The sequence below is a fragment of the Oncorhynchus gorbuscha genome, linkage group LG23, assembly GCF_021184085.1.
Source record: "Oncorhynchus gorbuscha isolate QuinsamMale2020 ecotype Even-year linkage group LG23, OgorEven_v1.0, whole genome shotgun sequence".
Classification (NCBI taxonomy): domain Eukaryota; kingdom Metazoa; phylum Chordata; class Actinopteri; order Salmoniformes; family Salmonidae; genus Oncorhynchus; species Oncorhynchus gorbuscha.
Genome location: NC_060195.1, coordinates 67,279,233 through 67,305,849, shown reverse-complemented (window position 1 = coordinate 67,305,849; position 26,617 = coordinate 67,279,233). Strand labels below are relative to the sequence as shown.

General features: G+C 45.5%; 1 protein-coding gene across 2 annotated transcripts in view; it reads left to right on the top strand.

Annotated features, from left to right (window-relative positions):
- Positions 1 to 26,617, top strand: part of LOC124011352 (interleukin-1 receptor accessory protein-like 1-B) — a 444,356-nt gene that overhangs the window by 333,819 nt on the left and 83,920 nt on the right. For both annotated transcript variants that reach the window (XM_046324642.1, XM_046324641.1), the window contains exon 7: positions 14,262 to 14,394. In XM_046324642.1, the coding sequence (XP_046180598.1) occupies positions 14,262 to 14,394 (133 nt within the window). The remainder of the gene's footprint in view (positions 1 to 14,261; positions 14,395 to 26,617) is intronic.

The following is a 26,617-nucleotide window of genomic DNA, read 5'->3' as shown; positions in this document are numbered from 1 at the left end:
TAGTGCTGGGGTTTAGAGTGATCGACACAATGTTTCGCTTGTTTAGAGTTTCTGTAATACACATGAATTCCTGTGCAGAAGAAAGACACGGCACAAATGAGAAAACAGAGTGAGAAATAAAGAGAAAAAGGCAGAATCTGGTCCCCTGGGCTGGCTGGGTGGAGTTAAGAGACACTGGGCTTATCTCTCTCTCCGCCACATAAGATATGGCTGGGAAATGAGCTGAGAGGGGAGAAAAAGCTCCAGCACAGCGAGAGAATCTGTCTCCTGAGCCGTGTCAGCTTACTCCTCAGCCCCATTCACTGTGTCAGTCAGTCAGTCTAGTCCCTGGCCCCTGGAGTCTATCTGCACATCACATCCTCTGTGCCTGCCTATCTGTCTGTCTGCTGGATGGAGCCAGGTGCTGCTGCTACTGATGATTAAAATCTGATGTCCATGAGATTCCCCTCCAAATGGCTCTTGAAATAGTATAGGTGGTGGTTATAGTTGCTTGAATGTCACTCTTGATGTCAATGCTCCTTTCTGACAATCTCAGGGGGTATCGTATGATCCTGAGGCCTGAATCTCTCTGCGTCTTGTATAATGTAAAGGTTTTTATGCTTCTACACCTGCATTGCTGTTTGGGGTTTTAGGCTGGGTTTCTGTACAGCACTTTGTGACATCAGCTGATGTAAGAAGAGCTTTATAAATACATTTGATTGATTGAAAATGAATGAGATTTTATTAAGGTTAGATGAATAATAATGATGGCGTTTCAGTACCTCTACCAGTTGTTTAAACACGAACCGCCTCTTCAATCTCGGACACATCATCAGCATTAGCCTGATCTTTGGGGTGGCATGCATTGTATCTGATATGCATAGCACATCCAATATGCTTTAAAGTGGATCTGACAGTGTTGTAACTACTTTGCTGACATGAAACAAACAGACAATCATAATATCAGTCAAAAATATCAAATTCCCAATTTATGCTACAAAACCAATATGATAAGAGGTTTTAAAAATAGGTTCTATTTGACTCAACATTCCATGACGTACACTAAGGCATTGTTGGCAGAATAGATGAATGCAGTTAAATACATGATTCATATAATTCACCAAAACATTTCTTGATAGTTCCAAAAATATTGCTATCAGGTTGTAAATCACAGCTGGTCTGGTACAATGTTTGCTGCCTCCATTTGGGATGCACTGTTTCAGTTTCCATTACAAAAACGGATGAATGTAACCAAGGCTGGGAATGTCAATACAATCAAACAAGCAAGGGCAATGATCACAAGTCAGTCATAACGTGGCTAATACTCAAAAAAATAAAGGGAACACTTAAACAACACAATGTAACTCCAAGTCAATCACACTTCTGTGAAATCAAACTGTCCACTTAGGAAGCAACACTGATTGACAATACATTTCACATGCTGTTGTGCAAATGGTATCGACAACAGGCGGAAATTATAGGCAATTAGCAAGACACCCCCAATAAAGGAGTGGTTCTGCAGGTGGTGATCACAGACCACTTCTCAGTTCCTATGCTTCCTGGCTGATTTTTTGGTCACTTTTGAATGCTGGCGGTGCTTTCACTCTAGTGGTAGCATGAGACGGAGTCTACAACCCACACAAGTGGCTCAGGTAGTGCAGCTCATCCAGGATGGCACATCAATGCGAGCTGTGGGAAGAAGGTTTGCTGTGTTTGTCAGCGTAGTGTCCAGAGCATGGAGGCGCTACCAGGAGACAGGCCAGTACATCAGGAGATGTGGAGGAGGCCGTAGGAGGGCAACAACCCAGCAGCAGGACCGCTACCTCTGCATTTGTGCAAGGAGGAGCAGGAGGAGCACTGCCAGAGCCCTGCAAAATGACCTCCAGCAGGCCACAAATGTGCATGTTTCTGCTCAAACGGTCAGAAACAGACTACATGAGGGTGGTATGAGGGCCCGACGTGCACAGGTGGGGGTTGTGCTTACAGCCCAACACCGTGCAGGACGTTTGGCAGTTGCCAGAGAACATCAAGATTGGCAAATTCGCCACTGGTGCCCTGTGCTCTTCACAGATGAAAGCAGGTTCACACTGAGCACATGTGACAGACGTGACAGAGTCTGGAGACACCTCGGAGAACGTTCTGCTGCCTGCAACATCCTCCAGCATGACCGGTTTGGCGGTGGGTCAGTCATGGTGTGGGGTGGCATTTCTTTGGGGGGCCGCACAGCCCTCCATGTGCTCACCAGAGGTAGCCTGACTGCCATTAGGTACCAAGATGAGATCCTCAGACCCCTTGTGAGACCATCTGCTGGTGCGGTTGGCACTGGATTCATCCTAATGCAAGACAATGCTAGACCTCATGTGGCTGAAGTGTGTCAGCAGTTCCTGCAAGAGGAAGGCATTGATGCTATGGACTGGCCCGCCCATTCCCCAGACCTGAATCCAATGGAGCACATCTGGGACATCATGTCTCGCTCCATCCACTGTTGCACCACAGACTGTCCAGGAGTTGGCGGATGCTTTAGTCCAGGTCTGGGAGGACCTGGACTAGGTAAAAGGTAAAAACATGGAGCCTAACGTCAGCTAGCAAGCTGCAAGGAGGATGTCATGTCATTGGAGAAGTGGATGAGTGACTGACTTTTTCCCCTCATAATGTTTTCCGGTGACTATACACAGTTAGAGATGCAGGTGTCATTTGGTTTGCAAGCAAGAACTTGAATGACTGTTATTGTAGGTGTGAATTCACGACTATGGTTGATTTTCCAGTATCTAGACTGTTCTTCCAAAAGTATTGAGACAGAAAACATAGGGTTAATTAATAGATATGCATAAGCAGAGTAAAGGTTGAGCTCGGGTGAATGGACAGAGCTGGATAAACAAAGAGTTAATCATTGGACATGTACAAAAAGAACGGAAGCAGAATCCATGGGAGTGTACAGACTGGGTCAACATGGAGTTAATCACTAGACATGTAAAACAGAATGGAAGCAGAATCCATGGGAGTGTACAGACTGGGTCAACATGGAGTTAATCACTAGACATGTAAAACAGAACGGAAGCAGAATCCATGGGAGTGTACAGACTGGGTCAACATGGAGTTAATCACTAGACATGTAAAACAGAACGGAAGCAGAATCCATGGGAGTGTACAGACTGGGTCAACATGGAGTTAATCACTAGACATGTAAAACAGAACGGAAGCAGAATCCATGGGAGTGTACAGACTGGGTCAACATGGAGTTAATCACTAGACATGTAAAACAGAACGGAAGCAGAATCCATGGGAGTGTACAGACTGGGTCAAAATGGAGTTAATCACTAGACATGTAAAACAGAACGGAAGCAGAATCCATGGGAGTGTACAGACTGGGTCAACATGGAGTTAATCACTAGACATGTAAAACAGAACGGAAGCAGAATCCATGGGAGTGTACAGACTGGGTCAACATGGAGTTAATCACTAGACATGTAAAACAGAATGGAAGCAGAATCCATGGGAGTGTACAGACTGGGTCAACATGGAGTTAATCACTAGACATGTAAAACAGAATGGAAGCAGAATCCATGGGAGTGTACAGACTGGGTCAACATGGAGTTAATCACTAGACATGTAAAACAGAATGGAAGCAGAATCCATGGGAGTGTACAGACTGGGTCAACATGGAGTTAATCACTAGACATGTAAAACAGAACGGAAGCAGAATCCATGGGAGTGTACAGACTGGGTCAACATGGAGTTAATCACTAGACATGTAAAACAGAACGGAAGTAGAATCCATGGGAGTGTACAGACTGGGTCAACATGGAGTTAATCACTAGACATGTAAAACAGAACGGAAGCAGAATCCATGGGAGTGTACAGACTGGGTCAACATGGAGTTAATCACTAGACATGTAAAACAGAACGGAAGCAGAATCCATGGGAGTGTACAGACTGGGTCAACATGGAGTTCATCACTAGACATGTAAAACAGAACGGAAGCAGTATCCATGGGAGTGTACAGACTGGGTCAACATGGAGTTAATCACTAGACATGTAAAACAGAACGGAAGCAGAATCCATGGGAGTGTACAGACTGGGTCAACATGGAGTTAATCACTAGACATGTAAAACAGAACGGAAGCAGAATCCATGGGAGTGTACAGACTGGGTCAACATGGAGTTAATCACTAGACATGTAAAACAGAACGGAAGCAGAATCCATGGGAGTGTACAGACTGGGTCAACATGGAGTTAATCACTAGACATGTAAAACAGAACGGAAGCAGAATCCATGGGAGTGTACAGACTGGGTCAACATGGAGTTAATCACTAGACATGTAAAACAGAACGGATGCAGAATCCATGGGAGTGTACAGACTGGGTCAACATGGAGTTAATCACTAGACATGTAAAACAGAACGGAAGCAGAAACCATGGGAGTGTACAGACTGGGTCAACATGGAGTTAATCACTAGACATGTAAAACAGAACGGAAGCAGAATCCATGGGAGTGTACAGACTGGGTCAACATGGAGTTAATCACTAGACATGTAAAACAGAACGGAAGCAGAATCCATGGGAGTGTACAGACTGGGTCAACATGGAGTTAATCACTAGACATGTAAAACAGAACGGAAGCAGAATCTATGGGAGTGTACAGACTGGGTCAACATGGAGTTAATCACTAGACATGTAAAACAGAACGGAAGCAGAATCCATGGGAGTGTACAGACTGGGTCAACATGGAGTTAATCACTAGACATGTAAAACAGAACGGAAGCAGAATCCATGGGAGTGTACAGACTGGGTCAACATGGAGTTAATCACTAGACATGTAAAACAGAACGGAAGCAGAATCCATGGGAGTGTACAGACTGGGTCAACATGGAGTTAATCACTAGACATGTAAAACAGAACGGAAGCAGAATCCATGGGAGTGTACAGACTGGGTCAACATGGAGTTAATCACTAGACATGTAAAACAGAACGGAAGCAGAATCCATGGGAGTGTACAGACTGGGTCAACATGGAGTTAATCACTAGACATGTAAAACAGAACGGAAGCAGAATCCATGGGAGTGTACAGACTGGGTCAACATGGAGTTAATCACTAGACATGTAAAACAGAACGGAAGCAGAATCCATGGGAGTGTACAGACTGGGTCAACATGGAGTTAATCACTAGACATGTAAAACAGAACGGAAGCAGAATCCATGGGAGTGTACAGACTGGGTCAACATGGAGTTAATCACTAGACATGTAAAACAGAACGGAAGCAGAATCCATGGGAGTGTACAGACTGGGTCAACATGGAGTTAATCACTAGACATGTAAAACAGAACGGATGCAGAATCCATGGGAGTGTACAGACTGGGTCAACATGGAGTTAATCACTAGACATGTAAAACAGAACGGAAGCAGAATCCATGGGAGTGTACAGACTGGGTCAACATGGAGTTAATCACTAGACATGTAAAACAGAACGGAAGCAGAATCCATGGGAGTGTACAGACTGGGTCAACATGGAGTTAATCACTAGACATGTAAAACAGAACGGAAGCAGAATCCATGGGAGTGTACAGACTGGGTCAACATGGAGTTAATCACTAGACATGTAAAACAGAACGGAAGCAGAATCCATGGGAGTGTACAGACTGGGTCAACATGGAGTTAATCACTAGACAGGTAAAACAGAACGGAAGCAGAATCCATGGGAGTGTACAGACTGGGTCAACATGGAGTTAATCACTAGACATGTAAAACAGAACGGAAGCAGAATCCATGGGAGTGTACAGACTGGGTCAACATGGAGTTAATCACTAGACATGTAAAACAGAACGGAAGCAGAATCCATGGGAGTGTACAGACTGGGTCAACATGGAGTTAATCACTAGACATGTAAAACAGAACGGAAACAGAATCCATGGGAGTGTACAGACTGGGTCAACATGGAGTTAATCACTAGACATGTAAAACAGAACGGAAGCAGAATCCATGGGAGTGTACAGACTGGGTCAACATGGAGTTAATCACTAGACATGTAAAACAGAACGGAAGCAGTATCCATGGGAGTGTACAGACTGTGTCAACATGGAGTTAATCACTAGACATGTAAAACAGAACGGAAACAGAATCCATGGGAGTGTACAGACTGGGTCAACATGGAGTTAATCACTAGACATGTAAAACAGAACGGAAGCAGAATCCATGGGAGTGTACAGACTGGGTCAACATGGAGTTAATCACTAGACATGTAAAACAGAACGGAAGCCGAATCCATGGGAGTGTACAGACTGGGTCAACATGGAGTTAATCACTAGACATGTAAAACAGAACGGAAGCCGAATCCATGGGAGTGTACAGACTGGGTCAACATGGAGTTAATCACTAGACATGTAAAACAGAACGGAAGCAGAATCCATGGGAGTGTACAGACTGGGTCAACATGGAGTTAATCACTAGACATGTAAAACAGAACGGAAGCAGAATCCATGGGAGTGTACAGACTGGGTCAACATGGAGTTAATCACTAGACATGTAAAACAGAACGGAAGCAGAATCCATGGGAGTGTACAGACTGGGTCAACATGGAGTTAATCACTAGACATGTAAAACAGAACGGAAGCAGAATCCATGGGAGTGTACAGACTGGGTCAACATGGAGTTAATCACTAGACATGTAAAACAGAACGGAAGCCGAATCCATGGGAGTGTACAGACTGGGTCAACATGGAGTTAATCACTAGACATGTAAAACAGAACGGAAGCAGAATCCATGGGAGTGTACAGACTGGGTCAACATGGAGTTAATCACTAGACATGTAAAACAGAACGGAAGCAGAATCCATGGGAGTGTACAGACTGGGTCAACATGGAGTTAATCACTAGACATGTAAAACAGAACGGAAGCAGAATCCATGGGAGTGTACAGACTGGGTCAACATGGAGTTAATCACTAGACATGTAAAACAGAACGGAAGCAGAATCCATGGGAGTGTACAGACTGGGTCAACATGGAGTTAATCACTAGACATGTAAAACAGAACGGAAGCAGAATCCATGGGAGTGTACAGACTGGGTCAACATGGAGTTAATCACTAGACATGTAAAACAGAACGGAAGCAGAATCCATGGGAGTGTACAGACTGGGTCAACATGGAGTTAATCACTAGACATGTAAAACAGAACGGAAGCAGAATCCATGGGAGTGTACAGACTGGGTCAACATGGAGTTAATCACTAGACATGTAAAACAAAATGGAAGCAGAATCCATGGGAGTGTACAGACTGGGTCAACATGGAGTTAATCACTAGACATGTAAAACAGAACGGAAGCAGAATCCATGGGAGTGTACAGACTGGGTCAACATGGAGTTAATCACTAGACATGTAAAACAGAACGGAAGCAGAATCCATGGGAGTGTACAGACTGGGTCAACATGGAGTTAATCACTAGACATGTAAAACAGAACGGAAGCAGAATCCATGGGAGTGTACAGACTGGGTCAACATGGAGTTAATCACTAGACATGTAAAACAGAACGGAAGCAGAATCCATGGGAGTGTACAGACTGGGTCAACATGGAGTTAATCACTAGACATGTAAAACAGAACGGAAGCAGAATCCATGGGAGTGTACAGACTGGGTCAACATGGAGTTAATCACTAGACATGTAAAACAGAACGGAAGCAGAATCCATGGGAGTGTACAGACTGGGTCAACATGGAGTTAATCACTAGACATGTAAAACAGAACGGAAGCAGAATCCATGGGAGTGTACAGACTGGGTCAACATGGAGTTCATCACTAGACATGTAAAACAGAACGGAAGCAGAATCCATGGGAGTGTACAGACTGGGTCAACATGGAGTTAATCACTAGACATGTAAAACAGAACGGAAGCAGAATCCATGGGAGTGTACAGACTGGGTCAACATGGAGTTAATCACTAGACATGTAAAACAGAATGGAAGCAGAAAATGTGTACTTTAGTTCATTAATATAGGCACCAAAATCCATGTATCTGTAATAAGAACCTGTTTGTACTAATCAAATATTATTAGAAAAGCACTTATATTTGGAAAGTATATATACAATAAATGTAGTATTTTCTGTATTAACACTTTGGCGCCGCCACCATTATAATCTAAATTGAGCAGATGTGGGCGTTAACAAGCAAGAATTGGGACAAGAAGATAATGGTGGTGAGAGGCCAAGGGGTGTTCATCATCTACATAGAGGGGAGTGACCATGTGTGTTATCTGAAGATGGAAACCCATAAAGCCTGAGGTCTGTAACAAGAAAAATGAGTTGTTCAATGGAATTGCTTGGCTCTGTTACTTTGTAATAAAGTCTATTTGAATTTACAAGTTCCATTATCTGAGAAATATTTGATTCAATATTTCCACAACATTATCCAGTTAGCATATCTCTTGCTTTTGCAAATTCCCTCTGGCTATCTCTTTCAGAACAGACTTGTCTGAGTGTGTCAGAGCGCAGAATAACTGATGCATTTACGAATGTGCTACACCGGCTGAATATGACCGCTGTCAGTAAATGTAGGCAGAAAAAGTAATAGCTAGTCAATAATGCTCTCGATAACATATAAACAGCCTAGCTAACCAGCTCTGCTAGGGCGAGTAAAGTGGTCAGAGTGAGCTGTTCTCTCATTTGTGTCTGGAAGTAGCAAGCTAGCCAACTTTAGCCAGTTAGCTTGTGTGCTTGGTTGCAGGCAAGCTGCAGAAGGACGGGAAGTCTACAATTCCCCATCGTTTATCAGTACAATTTTGACGGCCAACTAGCTGAAACAATTTGAGAGGGTTTACAGTGCATGACCTTTTCCGTATTTTGTTACGTTACAGACTTATTTTCTTTGCTCCTCAATCTACACACAATACTCCATAATGACAAAGGAAAAACTGTTTTTTAGAAATGTTTGCTAATTTATCAAATGAAAAAAACGGATAAATCCTTTACATAAGTATTCAGACCCTTTACTCAATACTTTGTTGAAGGACCTTTGGCAGCGATTACAGCCTCAAGTCTTCTTGGGTGTGAAACTACAAGCTTGGCACACCTGTATTTGAGATATTATCCCATTCTTCTCTGCAGAACCTCTCAAGCTCTGTCAGGTTGGATAGGGAGCGTCGCTGCACAGCTATTTTCAGTTCTTTCCAGAGATGTTCGATCGGGTTCAAGCCCGGGCTCTGGCGGAGCCACACAAGGACATTCAGAGACTTGTCCCGAAGTCACTTCTGCATTGTCAAACTCCAAGCAGGCTGTCATGTGCCTTTTACTGAGGAGTGGCTTCCGTCTAGCCACGCCTGATTGGTGGAGTGCTGCAGAGATGGATGTCCTTCTGGAAGGTTCTACCATCTCCACAAAGGAACTCTGGAGCTCTGTCAGAGTGACCATCGTGTTCTTGGTCACCTCCCTGACCAATGCGCTTCTCCCCAGATTGCTCAGTTTTGCCGGGCGGAAAGCTCTAGGAAGAATCCTGGTGGTTCCAAACTACTTCCATTTAAGATTGATGAAGGCTACTGTGTTCTTGGGGACCTTCAATGATGCAGAAATGTTTTGGTACCTTTCCTCAGATCTGTACTTCAACAATTCTGTCTCGGAGCTCTACGGACATTTCCTTTGACCTCATGGCTTGGTTTTTGATCTGAAATGCACCGTCAACTGTGGGACCTTATATAGACAGGTGTGTGCCTTTCCAAATGATGTCCAATCAATTGAATTTACCACAGGTGAACTCCAATCAAGTTGTAGAAAGATCTCAAAGATGATCAATGGAAACAGGATGCACCTGAGCTCAATTTTGAGTCTCATAACAAAGGATCTGAATACTTACGTAAATAAGGTATTTCTGTATCGTTTTTTAAATACATTTGCAAAAATGTCTAAAAACCTGTTTTCACTTTGTCATTGTGGGGTATTGTGTGTTGATTGATGAGGAACAGATGTATTTAACAAAATGTGGAAAAGGGGAAGGGGTTTGAATACTATCTGAATGCACTGTACTGTTTCTTTCATGTTCTTTCATTAGATTTTAGCTCATCTTGCTCTGGCTAGCATTAGCTGTTGATGTTGTTGTTGTTGATGTGCATAACTGAGGGAGAGGGAACCTACCTTTTCGTGGTTGTTTGATCAATAGGATTGTAAAGTTCCCAAATGTAAGAGGACTCCTGTGGTATTTACATACTTGCAGAAATCTATTCAACTGTATTTTGTGGCTTTTGTCGAATGTGTTCTAATGATCTAAAGTCGCACTGTTGCAACTGCCTGTCAACACACAGTCCAGTTCAAAGTGGATGGCAGGCCCTACTGCCTGTCAACACACAGTCCAGTTCAAAGTGGATGGCAGGCCCTACTGCCTGTCAACACACAGTCCAGTTCAAAGTGGATGGCAGGCCCTACTGCCTGTCAACACACAGTCCAGTTCAAAGTGGATGGCAGGCCCTACTGCCTGTCAACACACAGTCCAGTTCAAAGTGGATGGCAGGCCCTACTGCCTGTCAACACACAGTCCAGTTCAAAGTGGATGGCAGGCCCTACTGCCTGTCAACACACAGTCCAGTTCAAAGTGGATGGCAGGCCCTACTGCCTGTCAACACACAGTCCAGTTCAAAGTGGATGGCAGGCCCTACTGCCTGTCAACACACAGTCCAGTTCAAAGTGAATGATGGCAGGCCCTACTGCCTGTCAACACACAGTCCAGTTCAAAGTGAATGATGGCAGGCCCTACTGCCTGTCAACACACAGTCCAGTTCAAAGTGGATGGCAGGCCCTACTGCCTGTCAACACACAGTCCAGTTCAAAGTGGATGGCAGGCCCTACTGCCTGTCAACACACAGTCCAGTTCAAAGTGGATGGCAGGCCCTACTGCCTGTCAACACACAGTCCAGTTCAAAGTGAATGATGGCAGGCCCTACTGCCTGTCAACACACAGTCCAGTTCAAAGTGAATGATGACAGGCCCTACTGCCTGTCAACACACAGTCCAGTTCAAAGTGGATGGCAGGCCCTACTGCCTGTCAACACACAGTCCAGTTCAAAGTGAATGATGGCAGGCCCTACTGCCTGTCAACACACAGTCCAGTTCAAAGTGAATGATGGCAGGCCCTACTGCCTGTAAACACACAGTCCAGTTCAAAGTGAATGATGGCAGGCCCTACTGCCTGTCAACACACAGTCCAGTTCAAAGTGAATGATGGCAGGCCCTACTGCCTGTCAACACACAGTCCAGTTCAAAGTGAATGATGGCAGGCCCTACTGCCTGTAAACACACACACCAGTCCAGTTCAAAGTGAATGATGGCAGGCCCTACTGCCTGTCAACACACAGTCCAGTTCAAAGTGAATGATGGCAGGCCCTACTGCCTGTCAACACACAGTCCAGTTCAAAGTGAATGATGGCAGGCCCTACTGCCTGTCAACACACAGTCCAGTTCAAAGTGAATGATGGCAGGCCCTACTGCCTGTCAACACACAGTCCAGTTCAAAGTGGATGGCAGGCCCTACTGCCTGTCAACACACAGTCCAGTTCAAAGTGGATGGCAGGCCCTACTGCCTGTCAACACACAGTCCAGTTCAAAGTGGATGGCAGGCCCTACTGCCTGTCAACACACAGTCCAGTTCAAAGTGAATGATGGCAGGCCCTACTGCCTGTCAACACACAGTCCAGTTCAAAGTGAATGATGACAGGCCCTACTGCCTGTCAACACACAGTCCAGTTCAAAGTGGATGGCAGGCCCTACTGCCTGTCAACACACAGTCCAGTTCAAAGTGAATGATGGCAGGCCCTACTGCCTGTCAACACACAGTCCAGTTCAAAGTGAATGATGACAGGCCCTACTGCCTGTCAACACACAGTCCAGTTCAAAGTGAATGATGGCAGGCCCTACTGCCTGTCAACACACAGTCCAGTTCAAAGTGAATGATGGCAGGCCCTACTGCCTGTCAACACACAGTCCAGTTCAAAGTGGATGGCAGGCCCTACTGCCTGTCAACACACAGTCCAGTTCAAAGTGAATGATGACAGGCCCTACTGCCTGTCAACACACAGTCCAGTTCAAAGTGAATGATGGCAGGCCCTACTGCCTGTCAACACACAGTCCAGTTCAAAGTGAATGATGACAGGCCCTACTGCCTGTCAACACACAGTCCAGTTCAAAGTGAATGATGGCAGGCCCTACTGCCTGTCAACACACAGTCCAGTTCAAAGTGAATGATGGCAGGCCCTACTGCCTGTAAACACACAGTCCAGTTCAAAGTGAATGATGGCAGGTTCTACTGCCTGTAAACACACAGTCCAGTTCAAAGTGAATGATGGCAGGCCCTACTGCCTGTCAACACACAGTCCAGTTCAAAGTGAATGATGGCAGGCCCTACTGCCTGTAAACACACAGTCCAGTTCAAAGTGAATGATGGCAGGTTCTACTGCCTGTAAACACACAGTCCAGTTCAAAGTGAATGATGACAGACCCTACTGCCTGTAAACACACAGTCCAGTTCAAAGTGAATGATGACAGACCCTACTGCCTGTAAACACACAGTCCAGTTCAAAGTGAATGATGGCAGGCCCTACTGCCTGTAAACACACAGTCCAGTTCAAAGTGAATGATGACAGGCCCTACTGCCTGTAAACACACAGTCCAGTTCAAAGTGAATGATGACAGGCCCTACTGCCTGTAAACACACAGTCCAGTTCAAAGTGAATGATGGCAGGCCCTTGTGGCAAATGGCTTGTTTGCATGAAGGCATACAGTAGCTTTGATTGGCTATGGTGCACCATAGCAGTGTCTATTTATTGCAGTGTCTATTAATTGTCCAAACGCACGGCCGCTTTCCCATTCTATATTGCTATAGAATTTTCACAAATGCCTTTATATACGTAGTTCCCAAACATTCTAAGAATGCTCGCTTGTCAGAAAATGTTTTAAAAAGTGTCATATTCTTTGTGGGAGTGTATATGAACAGATTTTAATAAGATGTCATGTAGCTAAATTGCTGTTGTGTGTAGAACATCTTTCCCCATGCACGCTGTGAATCATGTTTCACACTCACACTAATTGGTAGGGTGGAACAATAAGGGTACTGGGCTAATAACCACCCATTGTGTAGAGGACGCCAGGAGTGTGCATGGGAGAGAGTGAAAGAGAGTTCATCAGTGTTCAGGAGCATGAGGGAGAGAGTGGAACAGAATGGAAGGAGGGATGGGTGCTTCCGAGGCGGTAGGAGAGCTTCAGAGGGGATAGGGGAACTTCAGAGGGGATAGGGGAGCTTCAAATGGGATAGGAGAGCTTCAGAGGGGATAGGGGAACTTCAGAGGGGATAGGAGAGCTTCAGAGGGATAGGAGAACTTCAGAGGGGATAAGGGAGCTTCAAATGGGATAGGAGAGCTTCAGAGGGGATAGTTGAGCTTCTGAGGGGATAGGGGAGCTTCAGAGGGGATAGGGGAACTTCAGAGGGGATAGGGGAACTTCAGAGGGGATAGGGGAACTTCAGAGGGGATAGGAGAGCTTCAGAGGGGATAGGGGAACTTCAGAGGGGATAGGAGAGCTTCAGAGGGGATAGGAGAGATTCAGAGGGGATAGGAGAGATTCAGAGGGGATAGGAGAGCTTCAGAGGGGATAGGGGAACTTCAGAGGGGATAGGAGAGATTCAGAGGGGATAGGAGAGATTCAGAGGGGATAGGAGAGCTTCAGGGGGGATAGGGGAACTTCAGAGGGGATAGGAGAGCTTCAGAGGGGATAGGAGAGATTCAGAGGGGATAGGAGAGATTCAGAGGGGATAGGAGAGCTTCAGAGGGGATAGGAGAGATTCAGAGGGGATAGGAGAGCTTCAGAGGGGATAGGAGAGCTTCAGAGGGGATAGGAGAGATTCAGAGGGGATAGGAGAGCTTCAGAGGGGATATGAGAGCTTCAGAGGGGATAGGAGAGCTTCAGATGGGATAGGAGATTTCAGAGGGGATAGGAGAGCTTCAGAGGGGATAGGAGAGCTTCAGAGGGGATAGGAGAGCTTCAGAGGGGATAGGAGAGATTCATGGGTGTCTATGAGTTCAGGAGGATGTAGTGTTGTGTTGTGTTGGAAGGTGCAGGAGAGTCTGGAGGTGTGCATTAGAACCTAGACAATAGGAGACACCATCTAATAAGAATCAGCCATATTATCCATGGTACTGGAAAGACCTACATTAGTGGGCTTCAGCTCACCCAGACATTTTCCCCTGCTTTACCCACAAGCATATTACTTCCTTACCGCAACAACAATGCATTATTTCCTATTTCCTGTCTCCACAGGAAGTCAAGTCAACCTGACGTGCCGAGCGTTCTTCGGCTTCGCCGGGGAGGTCAGTCCGCTCATCTACTGGATGAAGGGAGAGAAGTTCATCGAAGACCTGGACGTTGAGAGGTTCAGAGAGAGTGACATCAAGTAAGACACACACACACGTCAAGTAAGACCCTGTTACACACACACACACACACACACACACACACACACACACACACACACACACACACACACACACACACACACACACACACACACACACACACACACACATCGCTTGAGGTCATATGGGATATACATACGTTCCTGCATGAACTCAGTTTTCACCAACACACTTGGTATGTTGTAGTGCTATTACCAGGCTGTGAAATTTTGTAATGTTATTACCAGGCTGTGGTATGTTGTAATGTTATTACCAGGCTGTGATATGTTGTAGTGATATTACCAGGCTGTGGTATGTTGTAATGTTATTACCAGGCTGTGATATGTTGTAGTGATATTACCAGGCTGTGGTATGTTGTAATGTTATTACCAGGCTGTGAAATTTTGTAATGTTATTACCAGGCTGTGGTATGTTGTAATGTTATTACCAGGCTGTGATATGTTGTAGTGATATTACCAGGCTGTGGTATGTTGTAGTGATATTACCAGGCTGTGGTATGTTGTAGTGATATTACCAGGCTGTGGTATGTTGTAGTGATATTACCAGGCTGTTGTAGTGCTATTACCACTCTCCCAGGGTGTCTCACCCCACTCTCCCAGGGTGTCTCACCCCACTCTCCCAGGGTGTCTCACCCCACTCTCCCAGGGTGTCTTACCCCACTCTCCCAGGGTGTCTCACCCTACTCTCCCAGGGTGTCTCACCCCACTCTCCCAGGGTGTCTTACCCCACTCTCCCAGGGTGTCTCACCCCACTCTCCCAGGGTGTCTCACCCCACTCTCCCAGGGTGTCTCACCCCACTCTCCCAGGGTGTCTTACCCCACTCTCCCAGGGTGTCTCACCCCACTCTCCCAGGGTGTCTCACCCCACTCTCCCAGGGTGTCTCACCCCACTCTCCCAGGGTGTCTTACCCCACTCTCCCAGGGTGTCTCACCCCACTCTCCCAGGGTGTCTCACCCCACTCTCCCAGGGTGTCTCACCCCACTCTCCCAGGGTGTCTTACACCACTCTCCCAGGGTGTCTCACACCACTCTCCCAGGGTGTCTCACCCCACTCTCCCAGGGTGTCTTACCCCACTCTCCCAGGGTGTCTCACCCCACTCTCCCAGGGTGTCTTACCCCACTCTCCCAGGGTGTCTCACTCCACTCTCCCAGGGTGTCTCACCCCACTCTCCCAGGGTGTCTCACCCCACTCTCCCAGGGTGTCTTACCCCACTCTCCCAGGGTGTCTCACCCCACTCTCCCAGGGTGTCTTACCCCACTCTCCCAGGGTGTCTCACTCCACTCTCCCAGGGTGTCTTACCCCATTCTCCCAGGGTGTCTCACTCCACTCTCCCAGGGTGTCTCACCCCACTCTCCCAGGGTGTCTTACCCCACTCTCCCAGGGTGTCTCACCCCACTCTCCCAGGGTGTCTCACCCCACTCTCCCAGGGTGTCTTACCCCACTCTCCCAGGGTGTCTCACCCCACTCTCCCAGGGTGTCTTACCCCACTCTCCCAGGGTGTCTCACTCCACTCTCCCAGGGTGTCTCACTCCACCCTCCCAGGGTGTCTTACCCCACTCTCCCAGGGTGTCTCACTCCACTCTCCCAGGGTGTCTCACCCCACTCTCCCAGGGTGTCTCACTCCACTCTCCCAGGGTGTCTTACCCCACTCTCCCAGGGTGTCTCACTCCACTCTCCCAGGGTGTCTCACCCCACTCTCCCAGTGTGTCTCAAGGAGAGTTGTGATATTCAAAACAACACATACGTATTAATACACGCTTGTACATGTGTGAAATAGGACAGACATAAGCACCCACCAAGTGATTGTTATTATGTTTTAAGCTGTTACGATGAGAACGGGGTGCCCTAGTAATTCCTATGCACACGTCTCCTCCCTTGTTTGCATGCATATACAGAGGAGGTCAGGAGCATTTATCCTCATACAATAGAGTCAGGGACACACAGCGCAATAACAACCATTTAAAGGCCATTTACCACAAATACCTCACCGCACTCTGACAGCTCTACTAGAAAAATGTCACTTTTCCGTCACCAGCCATAGCTATTTCTTCAATAACATCAATGAATGTTTAATGGTGTTAGTCAATATTTCAGGCGATCATGCATTCTTTATTATTGCACGGCGTGTGTGTGTTCTCTGAAAGTGATCAGGCTTGCTTGCTTTGCTTATCACATTGCTGGTCTTGAATGCTAAAGTTATACTGAGTGGGCGTGAGCTGAGGAGTTGGAGAGGAGAGCAAGGGAACTCTGGGAGTTCTCTTTTACTTTGATTTGTGGGCGTCTAGTGGGAACAGCTCTGCTCTTCAGCCTTGGAGAAACATATACACATACACACAGACACGAATACACACACATAGACACACATAAATACATACACACACTCAAACACACACACACACACGCACAGGCACACATACGAACACACAGACACAGACACACACACACACACATAAATACACACACACACAGACACACATAAATACACATGCACAGACACACACACACACACACACACACACACACACACATGGGCTGAATACTCCATGGATCACTAGTACATATACAGTACCTGTCCAGGGGACTCTCACAGACATGGAGCTGTTGATGCATCTGTCTCTTTGTCTTCACAATCCGTCCATCTGTTCATTAATCCAACAGTTCATCCATTCCTCCATTAATCCAACAATCCATCCATCCATTCCTCCGTTAATCCAACAATCCATCCATCCGTCCGTTAATCCAACAGTCCATCCATCCATTCCTCCGTTAATCAAACAATCCATCCACCCATTCCTCTGTTAATCCAACAATCCATCCACCCATTCCTCTGTTAATCCAACAGTCCATCCATCCATTCCTCCTTTAATCCAACAATCCATCCATCCATTCCTCTGTGAATCCAACAATCCATCCATCCGTCCGTTAATCCAACAGTCCATCCATTCATTCCTCCGTTAATCCAACAATCCATCCACCCATTCCTCTGTTAATCCAACAATCCATCCATCCATTCCTCTGTTAATCCAACAATCCATCCATCCATTCCTATGTTAATCCAACAGCCCATCCATCCATTTCCTGTGCTTCTACACTGCTTCTGTTTGGGGTTTTAGGTTGGGTTTCTGTACAGCACTTTGAGATATCAGCTGATGTACGAAGGGCTATATAAATACATTTGATTTGTTAAACCAACAGTCCACCCATTCCTCTGTTAAACCAACAGTCCATCCATTCCTCTGTTAATCCAACAGTCCATCTGTTCCTCTGTTAATCCAACAGTCCATCCATTCCTCTGTTAATCCAACAGTCTATCCGTTCCTCTGTTAAACCAATAGTCCACCCATTCCTCTGTTAAACCAACAGTCCATCCATTCCTCTGTTAATCCAACAGTCTATCCGTTCCTCTGTTAATCCAACAGTCTATCCATTCCTCTGTTAAACCAACAGTCCATCCATTTCTCTGTTAATCCAACAGTCCATCCATTCCTCTGTTAATCTAACAGTCCATCCATTCCTCTGTTAATCCAACAGTCCATCCATTCCTCTGTTAATCCAACAGTCCATCCATTCCTCTGTTAATCCAACAGTCCATCCATTCCTCTGTTAATCCAACAGTCCATCCATTCCTCTGTTAATCCAACAGTCCATCCATTCCTCTGTTAATCTAACAGTCCATCCATTCCTCTGTTAAACCAACCGTCCATCCATTCCTCAGTTAATCCAACAGTCCATCCGTTCCTCTGTTAATCCAACAATCCATCCGTTCCTCTGTTAATCCAACAGTCCATCCATTCCTCTGTTAATCCAACAGTCCATCCATTCCTCTGTTAATCCAACAGTCCATCCATTCCTCTGTTAAACCAACAGTCTATCCGTTCCTCTGTTAATCCAACAGTCCATCCATTCCTCTGTTAAACCAACAGTCCATCCATTCCTCTGTTAATCCAACAGTCTATCCGTTCCTCTGTTAATCCAACAGTCTATCCGTTCCTCTGTTAATCCAACAGTCCATCCATTCCTCTGTTAATCCAACAGTCCATCCATTCCTCTGTTAATCCAACAGTCCATCCGTTCCTCTGTTAATCCAACAGTCCATCCATTCCTCTGTTAATCCAACAGTCCATCCATTCCTCTGTTAATCCAACAGCCCATCCATTCCTCTGTTAATCCAACAGTCCATCCATCCAATTCATCCATCCAGCGTCTTGCTGTGCTTTTATTCAAGCCAATTCACTTCAATATGCTTTATTTGTCCGCAAGGGGCAATTATAGCACGACTGACCATGGCATGGCAGACATAGCATTACCATAACAACAACAGAGAACAGGAAACACTGAAAACACATAATAACACTTATTGCTCCAGTGAATAAGAGTTCCAAGGAAAAACCACAGTCCACAATACTCCATACTTGCTAACTTGAGTCCCGATAGGTTTTTCCTATTGGTCATTGATGTTTAAAACACATTCTGATATGTCCGGAGATCTCCCTCTGTAGAACAGTAGCTACATCAGGAACACCTTCCGTAACTACCCTCACAATGTACTCAAACCTCCACAGGAATCAATTCATCATTATATAAACGTCTCAGAGAAAATGCCATGCGAATAATGCATTTGATCCAGGTTTTACTCCTAAATAACAATGCATTTCATCCAGAATTTCTTTTGTGACCCCCGTACGGCATCCATATTAGGAAGTCCCTAGTACCAAATGGCACACCATTCCCTAGATCAGGGGTGGGCAAAGTTAGAGGGCTCTGGTCAAAAGTAAAGCACTATGTGGGGAACAGGGTGCCATTTGGGACGAAGCCTCTCAGCTGTCAGACCCCTTCCCTACCTATATTCCATTAGACACATATCCTCATGCTCAGCAGATGTGAGCTAATGTAAAGGTTAGGTGGAACATGGAGGGGGAAAGCAGGGAAGAGAGGAGATGAGACAGTGAAAGGCATTACATTTGGAAACGTCTCTGTAAGCTAGCAGGTTCAGAGTACCTGAAGCAGTTCTGTCACTCCAAACCTGGTGATGACTTCATACCAATTAGGCTTGGAATAAATCAATGAAAAAGAGAGGGAGAGAGAGAACGAGAGGGAGGGGGAGGGAGGGAGGGAGGGAGGGAGGGAGGGAGGGAGGGAGGGAGGGAGGGAGGGAGGGAGGGAGGGAGGGAGGGAGGAGGGGAGGGAGGGAGGGAGGGAGGGAGGGAGGGAGGGAGGGAGGGAGGGAGGGAGGGGAGGGAGGGAGGGAGGAGACCAGAGAGAGAAACCGAGAGACCAGAGAGAGAAACCGAGAGACCAGAGTGAGAGCGAGAGACCAGAGAGAGTGCGAGGGACTGAGAGACCAGAGAGAGAGAGTGACTGAGAGACCAGAGAGAGAGAGTGACTGAGAGACCCAGAGAGAGAGAGAGACTGGAAGCTTTGACTATGTACAGACTCAGTGAGCATAGCCTTGCTATAGAGAAAGGCCGCCGTAGGCAGACATGGCTCTCAAGAGAAGACAGGCTATGTGCTCACTACCCACAAAATGAGGTGGAAACTGAGCTGCACTTCCTAACCTCCTGCCCAATGTATGACCATATTAGAGACACATATTTCCCTCAGATTACACAGAACCACAAAGAATTCAAAAACAAATCCAATTTTGATAAACTCCCATAACTACTGGATGAAATTCCACAGTGTGCCATCACAGCAGCAAGATTTGTTGCCACAAGAAAAGGGTTGAAATGTCCGTTTCAACCAGTGAAAAACAAACACCATTGTAAATACAACCCATATTTATGCTTATTTATTTTCCCTTGTGTACTTTAACCATTTGTATATTGTTACAACACTGTGTATATATATATGTATATATATAATATGATATTTGTAATGTCTTTATTGTTTTGAAACTTCTCTATGTGTAATGTTTACTGTTCATTTTTATTAATTATTTTACTTTTGTATATTATCTACCTCACTTGCTTTGGCAATGTTAACACATGTATCCCATGCCAATAAAGCCCCTTGAATTGAATTGAGTCCAGAGAGAGAGAGAGTGTCATGTTTTGTCTTATATTGTCTTGTCATTTTGCTTTCCCTTCTGTTCGTTTTCCCCCTGCTGGTCTTATTAGGTTCGTTCCCTTTTTTCTCTCTCCCTCCCTCTCTCTCTTCTCTCTATCGTTCCGTTCCCGCTCCCAGCTGTTCCTATTCCCCTAATCAATCATCTAATCTTTTCACACCTGTTCCGTATCTTGCCCTCTGATTAGAGTCCCTATTTCTCCCCTTGTCTTCCGTTTCTGTCCTGTCGGATCCTTGTATATTGTTCACCGTGCTGTGTCTTTGTCTCGCCCTGTCGTGTTGTGTTTCCCTCAGATGCTGCGTGTGAGCAGGTGTCTGAGTCTGCTACGGTCGGTGCCTTCCCGAGGCAACCTACAGTTTATGGTCGAGTCTCCAGTCTGTCCTCGTCACTACGAGTGGAATTAGTTTTTTATGCTTTGTTTACCGCTCCGATTTGTCTAGGAGTATTGCATATTTCCTTTACTGGAATAAAGACTCTGTTTTCGCCAAGTCGCTTTTGGGTCCTCATTCACCTGCATAACAGAGAGAGAGAGAGAGAGAGAGAGAGAGAGAGAGAGAGAGAGAGAGAGAGAGAGAGAGAGAGAGAGAGAGAGACCAGAGAGAGAGAGACCAGAGACCAAGAGACCGAGAGACCAAGAGACCAGAGAGAGAGAGAGACCAGAGAGAGAGACCAGAGAGAGAGAGAGACCAGAGAGAGAGACCAGAGAGAGAGAGAGACCAGAGAGAGAGACCGAGAGACCAGAGAGAGAGAGAGAGAGAGACCAGAGAGAGAGAGAGAGACCGAGAGACCAGAGAGAGAGAGAGACCGAGAGACCAGAGAGAGAGAGAGAGACCAGAGAGAGAGAGAGACCAGAGAGAGAAGGAGACCGAGAGACCAGAGAGAGAGAGAGAGTCCAGAGACCAGGCTGTAGTATAGTATGTGAAGACCTAGTTGTCTTAGGTCACACAATAGTTACCCAGAAGAAAACGGGGGAGGGTCATGCTTTTTCAATTTCAGTCATGGGGAAGGTTTAGTTCTGTTGCTGTTTTTTTGTCCAGGGCAGGGTCATGTAATTTGTAATCAATAAAATGTCATATTTCTCAGGATTTGATCATGAGTTGCTTATTATATTATTTAACGTGTGCCCGATGATACCCCTCATCCCTGATTTTCTGCTGGGAGCACAATGTCAAGTGAGCCCCGTGTGGTCTCACTAAAATGATCCATAGCCTATACAAGCCTTTCTCAAATCTCAGTCTGTGGAGGAATGCTTTCCAGTCTGCAGCATATTTATCTTGAAAATGATATATATATTTTTTGTGGTCTGTGGCATATTTGACTCAAATAAATACGTGCAGTGGGACTACTTGTGCAATGCGCTGAACTATGTAGGCAGCAGTAAACAAATTGTGTTGCCATGACTAATTATAGCTACACCAAACACACACACACAAGCTAGCCCTGCTGCTCAGACTGCACTCTCTCTCTCTCTCTCTCTCTCTCTCTCTCTCTCTCTCTCTCTCTCTCTCTCTCTCTCTCTCTCTCTCTCTCTCTCTCTCTCTCTCTCTCTCTCTCTCTCTCTCTCTCTCCTCTCTCTCTCTCTCTCTCTCTCTCTGGATTTGTTTCAAATAACAGCTGCCCGCCAAACCCAGTCTGTGTGATATGTCAGACTTGCCTCAGCCGATATGCTATGAAGCCATCGAAAATATGCAGACATTTAGAAGCAAAGCTTCCACATCTCAAGGATAAAACAGACTTTCTTTTTTTTTCAAACCAAACAAACAAAAATGCTGCACAATAATTTCACAGACAATGAGAGTTTACTGAAGGCTTCGTACTCCCTCTCTCATAACATTTCCCAGTGCCAGGCTCCTTTCACTATAGTTGAAAAGCTGGTCATGCCCTCAGTCGTGGATGCTTGCCCAGAGGTTTGATCTGCTGCTACAAAGATCAGTGAAATCCCACGTTCCAATGACACTGTCATGCGTAGAATCCAGGATCTGGCCGATGATATAGAATCACATGGAGGTTTTAGACAGAGCCCGCACATCAAAGTGGTTTGTAATCCAATTAAATGAGACGGCTGACATTTCAAATGCCACTACTTGTATATATTAGCTACATATATGAAGAATGTCTTTCTTACAGAGAGTTTCCTCAGAATAAAACTACAGGTGAAATATTCTGTGTTCTGAACGAGTACATCACGGGACATGGATTACGATGGGACCATTGTATCGGGATCTGTAGGCCTACGGACGAGTCTACTGCTCAACCAAAACCATGCAGGTGACATTTTTCAAGCAAACAATAAAATTGCCGATTTCAAGAAAAAGCTGGGCACCTGGAGAGACAAAGTGGATAGAGGCATTTTCTCCCATCTATTCTCAACTTTAGAAGTTTGCTATAGGCCTACAACACAAACAGGTATGGGACCACCAGGCTGATGCTTGCTGCAACAAAATTGAAATATCGCAGCAGACTGGCTGTTGAAAACACCTTCACAACTCCCGGGTGTCCCTGGCACAAACAAGTTTGAGAAAGGCTGGCCTATAATATAGGCTATACTAAGAGCATGTTCGGAGAAGCACATGTGTCACGGATCCCTCTGGAACTTTCATTGCACACACCTGGCCCCTATTCCCACTGATTGTATTTGTGTATATGTGCCCTTTGTTCACCATGGTGCTGTCGGTTATTGTTCCAATGTCCGTTGGTGCTGTGAGGACCTGTGCTGTGTGTTTTGGGCTTTCGGGCCCTTGTGGATTGCGCAGATGATTATGGGTCTAGTCCCGTGTGTTAATCATTCTGCGTGTGTGTTTTTTATTCAAGGTATTCCTCGCTCTTTTGTTTGGATTTCAACTCTGTGTTTTATGTACATGTTTGTTTGGTCTTCGTCCCCGTGCCTTTACACGTCACGGCGTAATTTGGTGGTATAATTTTTTTTTAAATATTACGCATTCCTGCGCCTGTCTCCTGAATCTCTTCATACCAACGTGACAGCAAGGAAAAGTTATATTTCTAAGAAAATGTACTTCCTTCCCAAGTGTTTTTACTGCTGGGATGCTGTATATACAACTAGGCTACACTGCATTACACACTGCATTGGATAGGCGTTCCCAATGACTGTGCTGTGTACGGTGGCACTTCAGGAGGCCAGTCAATTTGTCCCCAAAAAATGCATTATCTGTGCAAGTGGACTAGGCCTACTGATGTCCTGTTCAGCTTGAGAGGGAGAGTGGGAAGATGAAGAGCTTACTATTGCTATAATTAATTAGAATGGAAACAAAAGGTTTCGTTGCCCGTAATGAAGCTATTTATCGGAGTTATTGACCTCAAAAAAGCCTAATTCGAGTAATTTACATAAACTACTGTTCAAAGGTTTCGGGTCACTTAGAAAAGTCCTTGTTTTTGAAAGAAACCGTTTTTTTGTTGTCTATAACATCAAATTGATCAGGATGTCACGCCCTGACCTGAGACATCTCTGTTTTCTTTATATTTCGGTTAGGTCATCGGTGTGACTCGGGCGGGTACGCTCGTTCTTTTATTGTCTAGGGTTTTTTGTATGTCTAGGGGTTTTGTAGGTCTCGTTGATTTGTATGTCTATGGTGGCCTGATATGGTTCTCAATCAGAGGCAGCTGCTTATCGTTGTCTCTGTTTGGGGATCATATTTAGGTAGCTATTTTCCCTTTGGTGTTTATGGGATCTTGTCTATGTGTAGTTGCCTGTCAGCACTCGTTTGTATAGCTTCACGGTTCATTTTGTTAGTTTGTTCAGTGTTCATTCTTTAAATAAATAAGAATGTAAGCATACCACACTGCGCCTTTGTCCGATCCTTTTAACGAATGTGCCACAGGAATACAATGTAGACATTGTTAATGTTGTAAATGACTATTGTAGCTGGAAACAGCTGATTTTTTATGGAAAATCTACATAGGCGTACAGAGACCCAGTATCAGTAACCATCACTCCTGTGTTCCAGTGGCACCTTGTGTTAGCTAATCCAAGTTTATAATTTTAAAAGGCTAATTGATCATTAGAAAACCCTTTTGCAATTATGTTAGCACAGCTTAAACTGTTGTTCTGATTAAAGAAGCAGTAAAACTGTCCTTGTTTAGACTAGTTGTGTATCTGGAGCATTAGCATTTGTGGGTTTGATTACAGCCTCAAAATGGCCAGAAACAAAGTCCTTTCTTCTGAAACTCGTCAGTCTAGTCTTGTTCTGAGAAATGAAGGTTATTCCATGCGAGAAATTGCCAAGAAACTGAAGATCTCGTACACCGCTGTGAACAACTCCCTCGACAGAAAAGCAAACTTGCTATAATCAGAATAGAAAGAGGAGTGGGAGGCACCGGTGCACCGTAAACTAGTGATGCGGATGGCCGTAAGCTAGTGATGCGGATGGCCGTAAACTAGTGATGCGGATGGCCGTAAGCTAGTGATGCGGATGGCCGTAAGCTAGTGATGCGGATGGCCGTAAGCTAGTGATGCGGATGGCCGTAAGCTAGTGATGCGGATGGCCGTAAGCTAGTGATGCGGATGGCCGTAAGCTAGTGATGCGGATGGCCGTAAGCTAGTGATGCGGATGGCCGTAAGCTAGTGATGCGGATGGCCGTAAGCTAGTGATGCGGATGGCCGTAAACTAGTGATGCGGATGGCCGTAAGCTAGTGATGCGGATGGCCGTATACTAGTGATGCGGATGGCCGTAAGCTAGTGATGCGCTGGTCAGCTGTTTGTTCACCCCCACCCACCTGCAATTGATGATAACCCATCCGCAACCACCTGACTATTTGTGATAAAGTGAACATCTGAGGCCCACACCCAACTCTAACCTGCAAATATCTAAAATGCGCTGTACAGTTTTCTTTTTTCTCTTGAAAATGTATTGAGCAATTACGCTTCTCGTGAGCATTTAGAAAGGCTTGCGCCTATTGCACAGCAGTCTAGCATTTTACTGAAACAAAACTAAATGTGAAACAATGATTGACATCTTGTAGGCTGTGTGGGCTAATATCCTATACTGGTATATGAATTAATATAATAACATAATTCCCCAACCTTAACCCTAACCTTAACCATTCAGAGTTCATGCCTAACTTAACCTTAAACACTTCGCAATTTGATGTTTAGAACAGTTCAAAATTTCACATTTGAGTAACATGGATGAACGTCTAATTCTGATTTGAGACTGTGAGAGCTTGTTGGATTTGATCCAGGTATCTCGCATTATAAATACATTAGTCCTTTACTGGAGCTCTGCCAGAGTGCTAGGGATGTGGCTTGGGTTATGATGTGGGTTAGGGGTATGATGTGGGTTAGGGTTATGATGTGGGTTAGGGGTATGATGTGGGTTAGGGGTATGATGTTGGTTAGGTTTATGATGTGGGTTAGGGTTATGATGTGAGTTAGGGTTATGGTGTGGGTTAGGGTTATGGTTATGGTTAGGGTTAGGGTTATGATGTGGGTTAGGGTTATGGTTAGGGTTATGATACGGGTTAGGGTTATGGTGCGGGTTAGGGTTATGGTGCAGGTTAGGGTTATGGTGCGGGTTAGGGTTATGGTGCGGGTTAGGGTTATGGTGCGGGTTAGGGTTATGGTGCGGGTTAGGGTTATGATGTGGGTTAGGGTTAGGGTTAGGGTTATGGTGCGGGTTAGGGTTATGATACGGGATAGGGTTATGGTGCGGGTTAGGGTTAGGGTTATGATTCGGGATAGGGTTATGGTGCGGGTTAGGGTTATGGTGCAGGATAGGGTTATGGTGCGGGTTTAAAGGTTATGATGCGGGTTAGGGTTATGATGTGGGTTAGGGTTATGGTGCAGGTTTAAAGGTTATGATGTGGGTTAGGGTTATGATTCGGGATAGGGTTATGGTGCGGGTTAGGGTTATGGTGCGGGTTTAAAGGTTATGATGCGGGTTAGGGTTATGATGTGGGTTAGGGTTATGGTGCAGGTTTAAAGTTTATGATGCGGGTTAGGGTTATGGTGCGGGTTAGGGTTATGGTGCGGGTTAGGGTTATGGTACGGGTTAGGGTTATGTTGCGGGTTAGGGTTATGATGCTGGTTTGAGTGATGATGTGGGTTAGGGTTATGGTGCAGGTTTAAAGGTTATGATGCGGGTTAGGGTTATGGTGCTGGTTAGGGTTATGATGCTGGTTT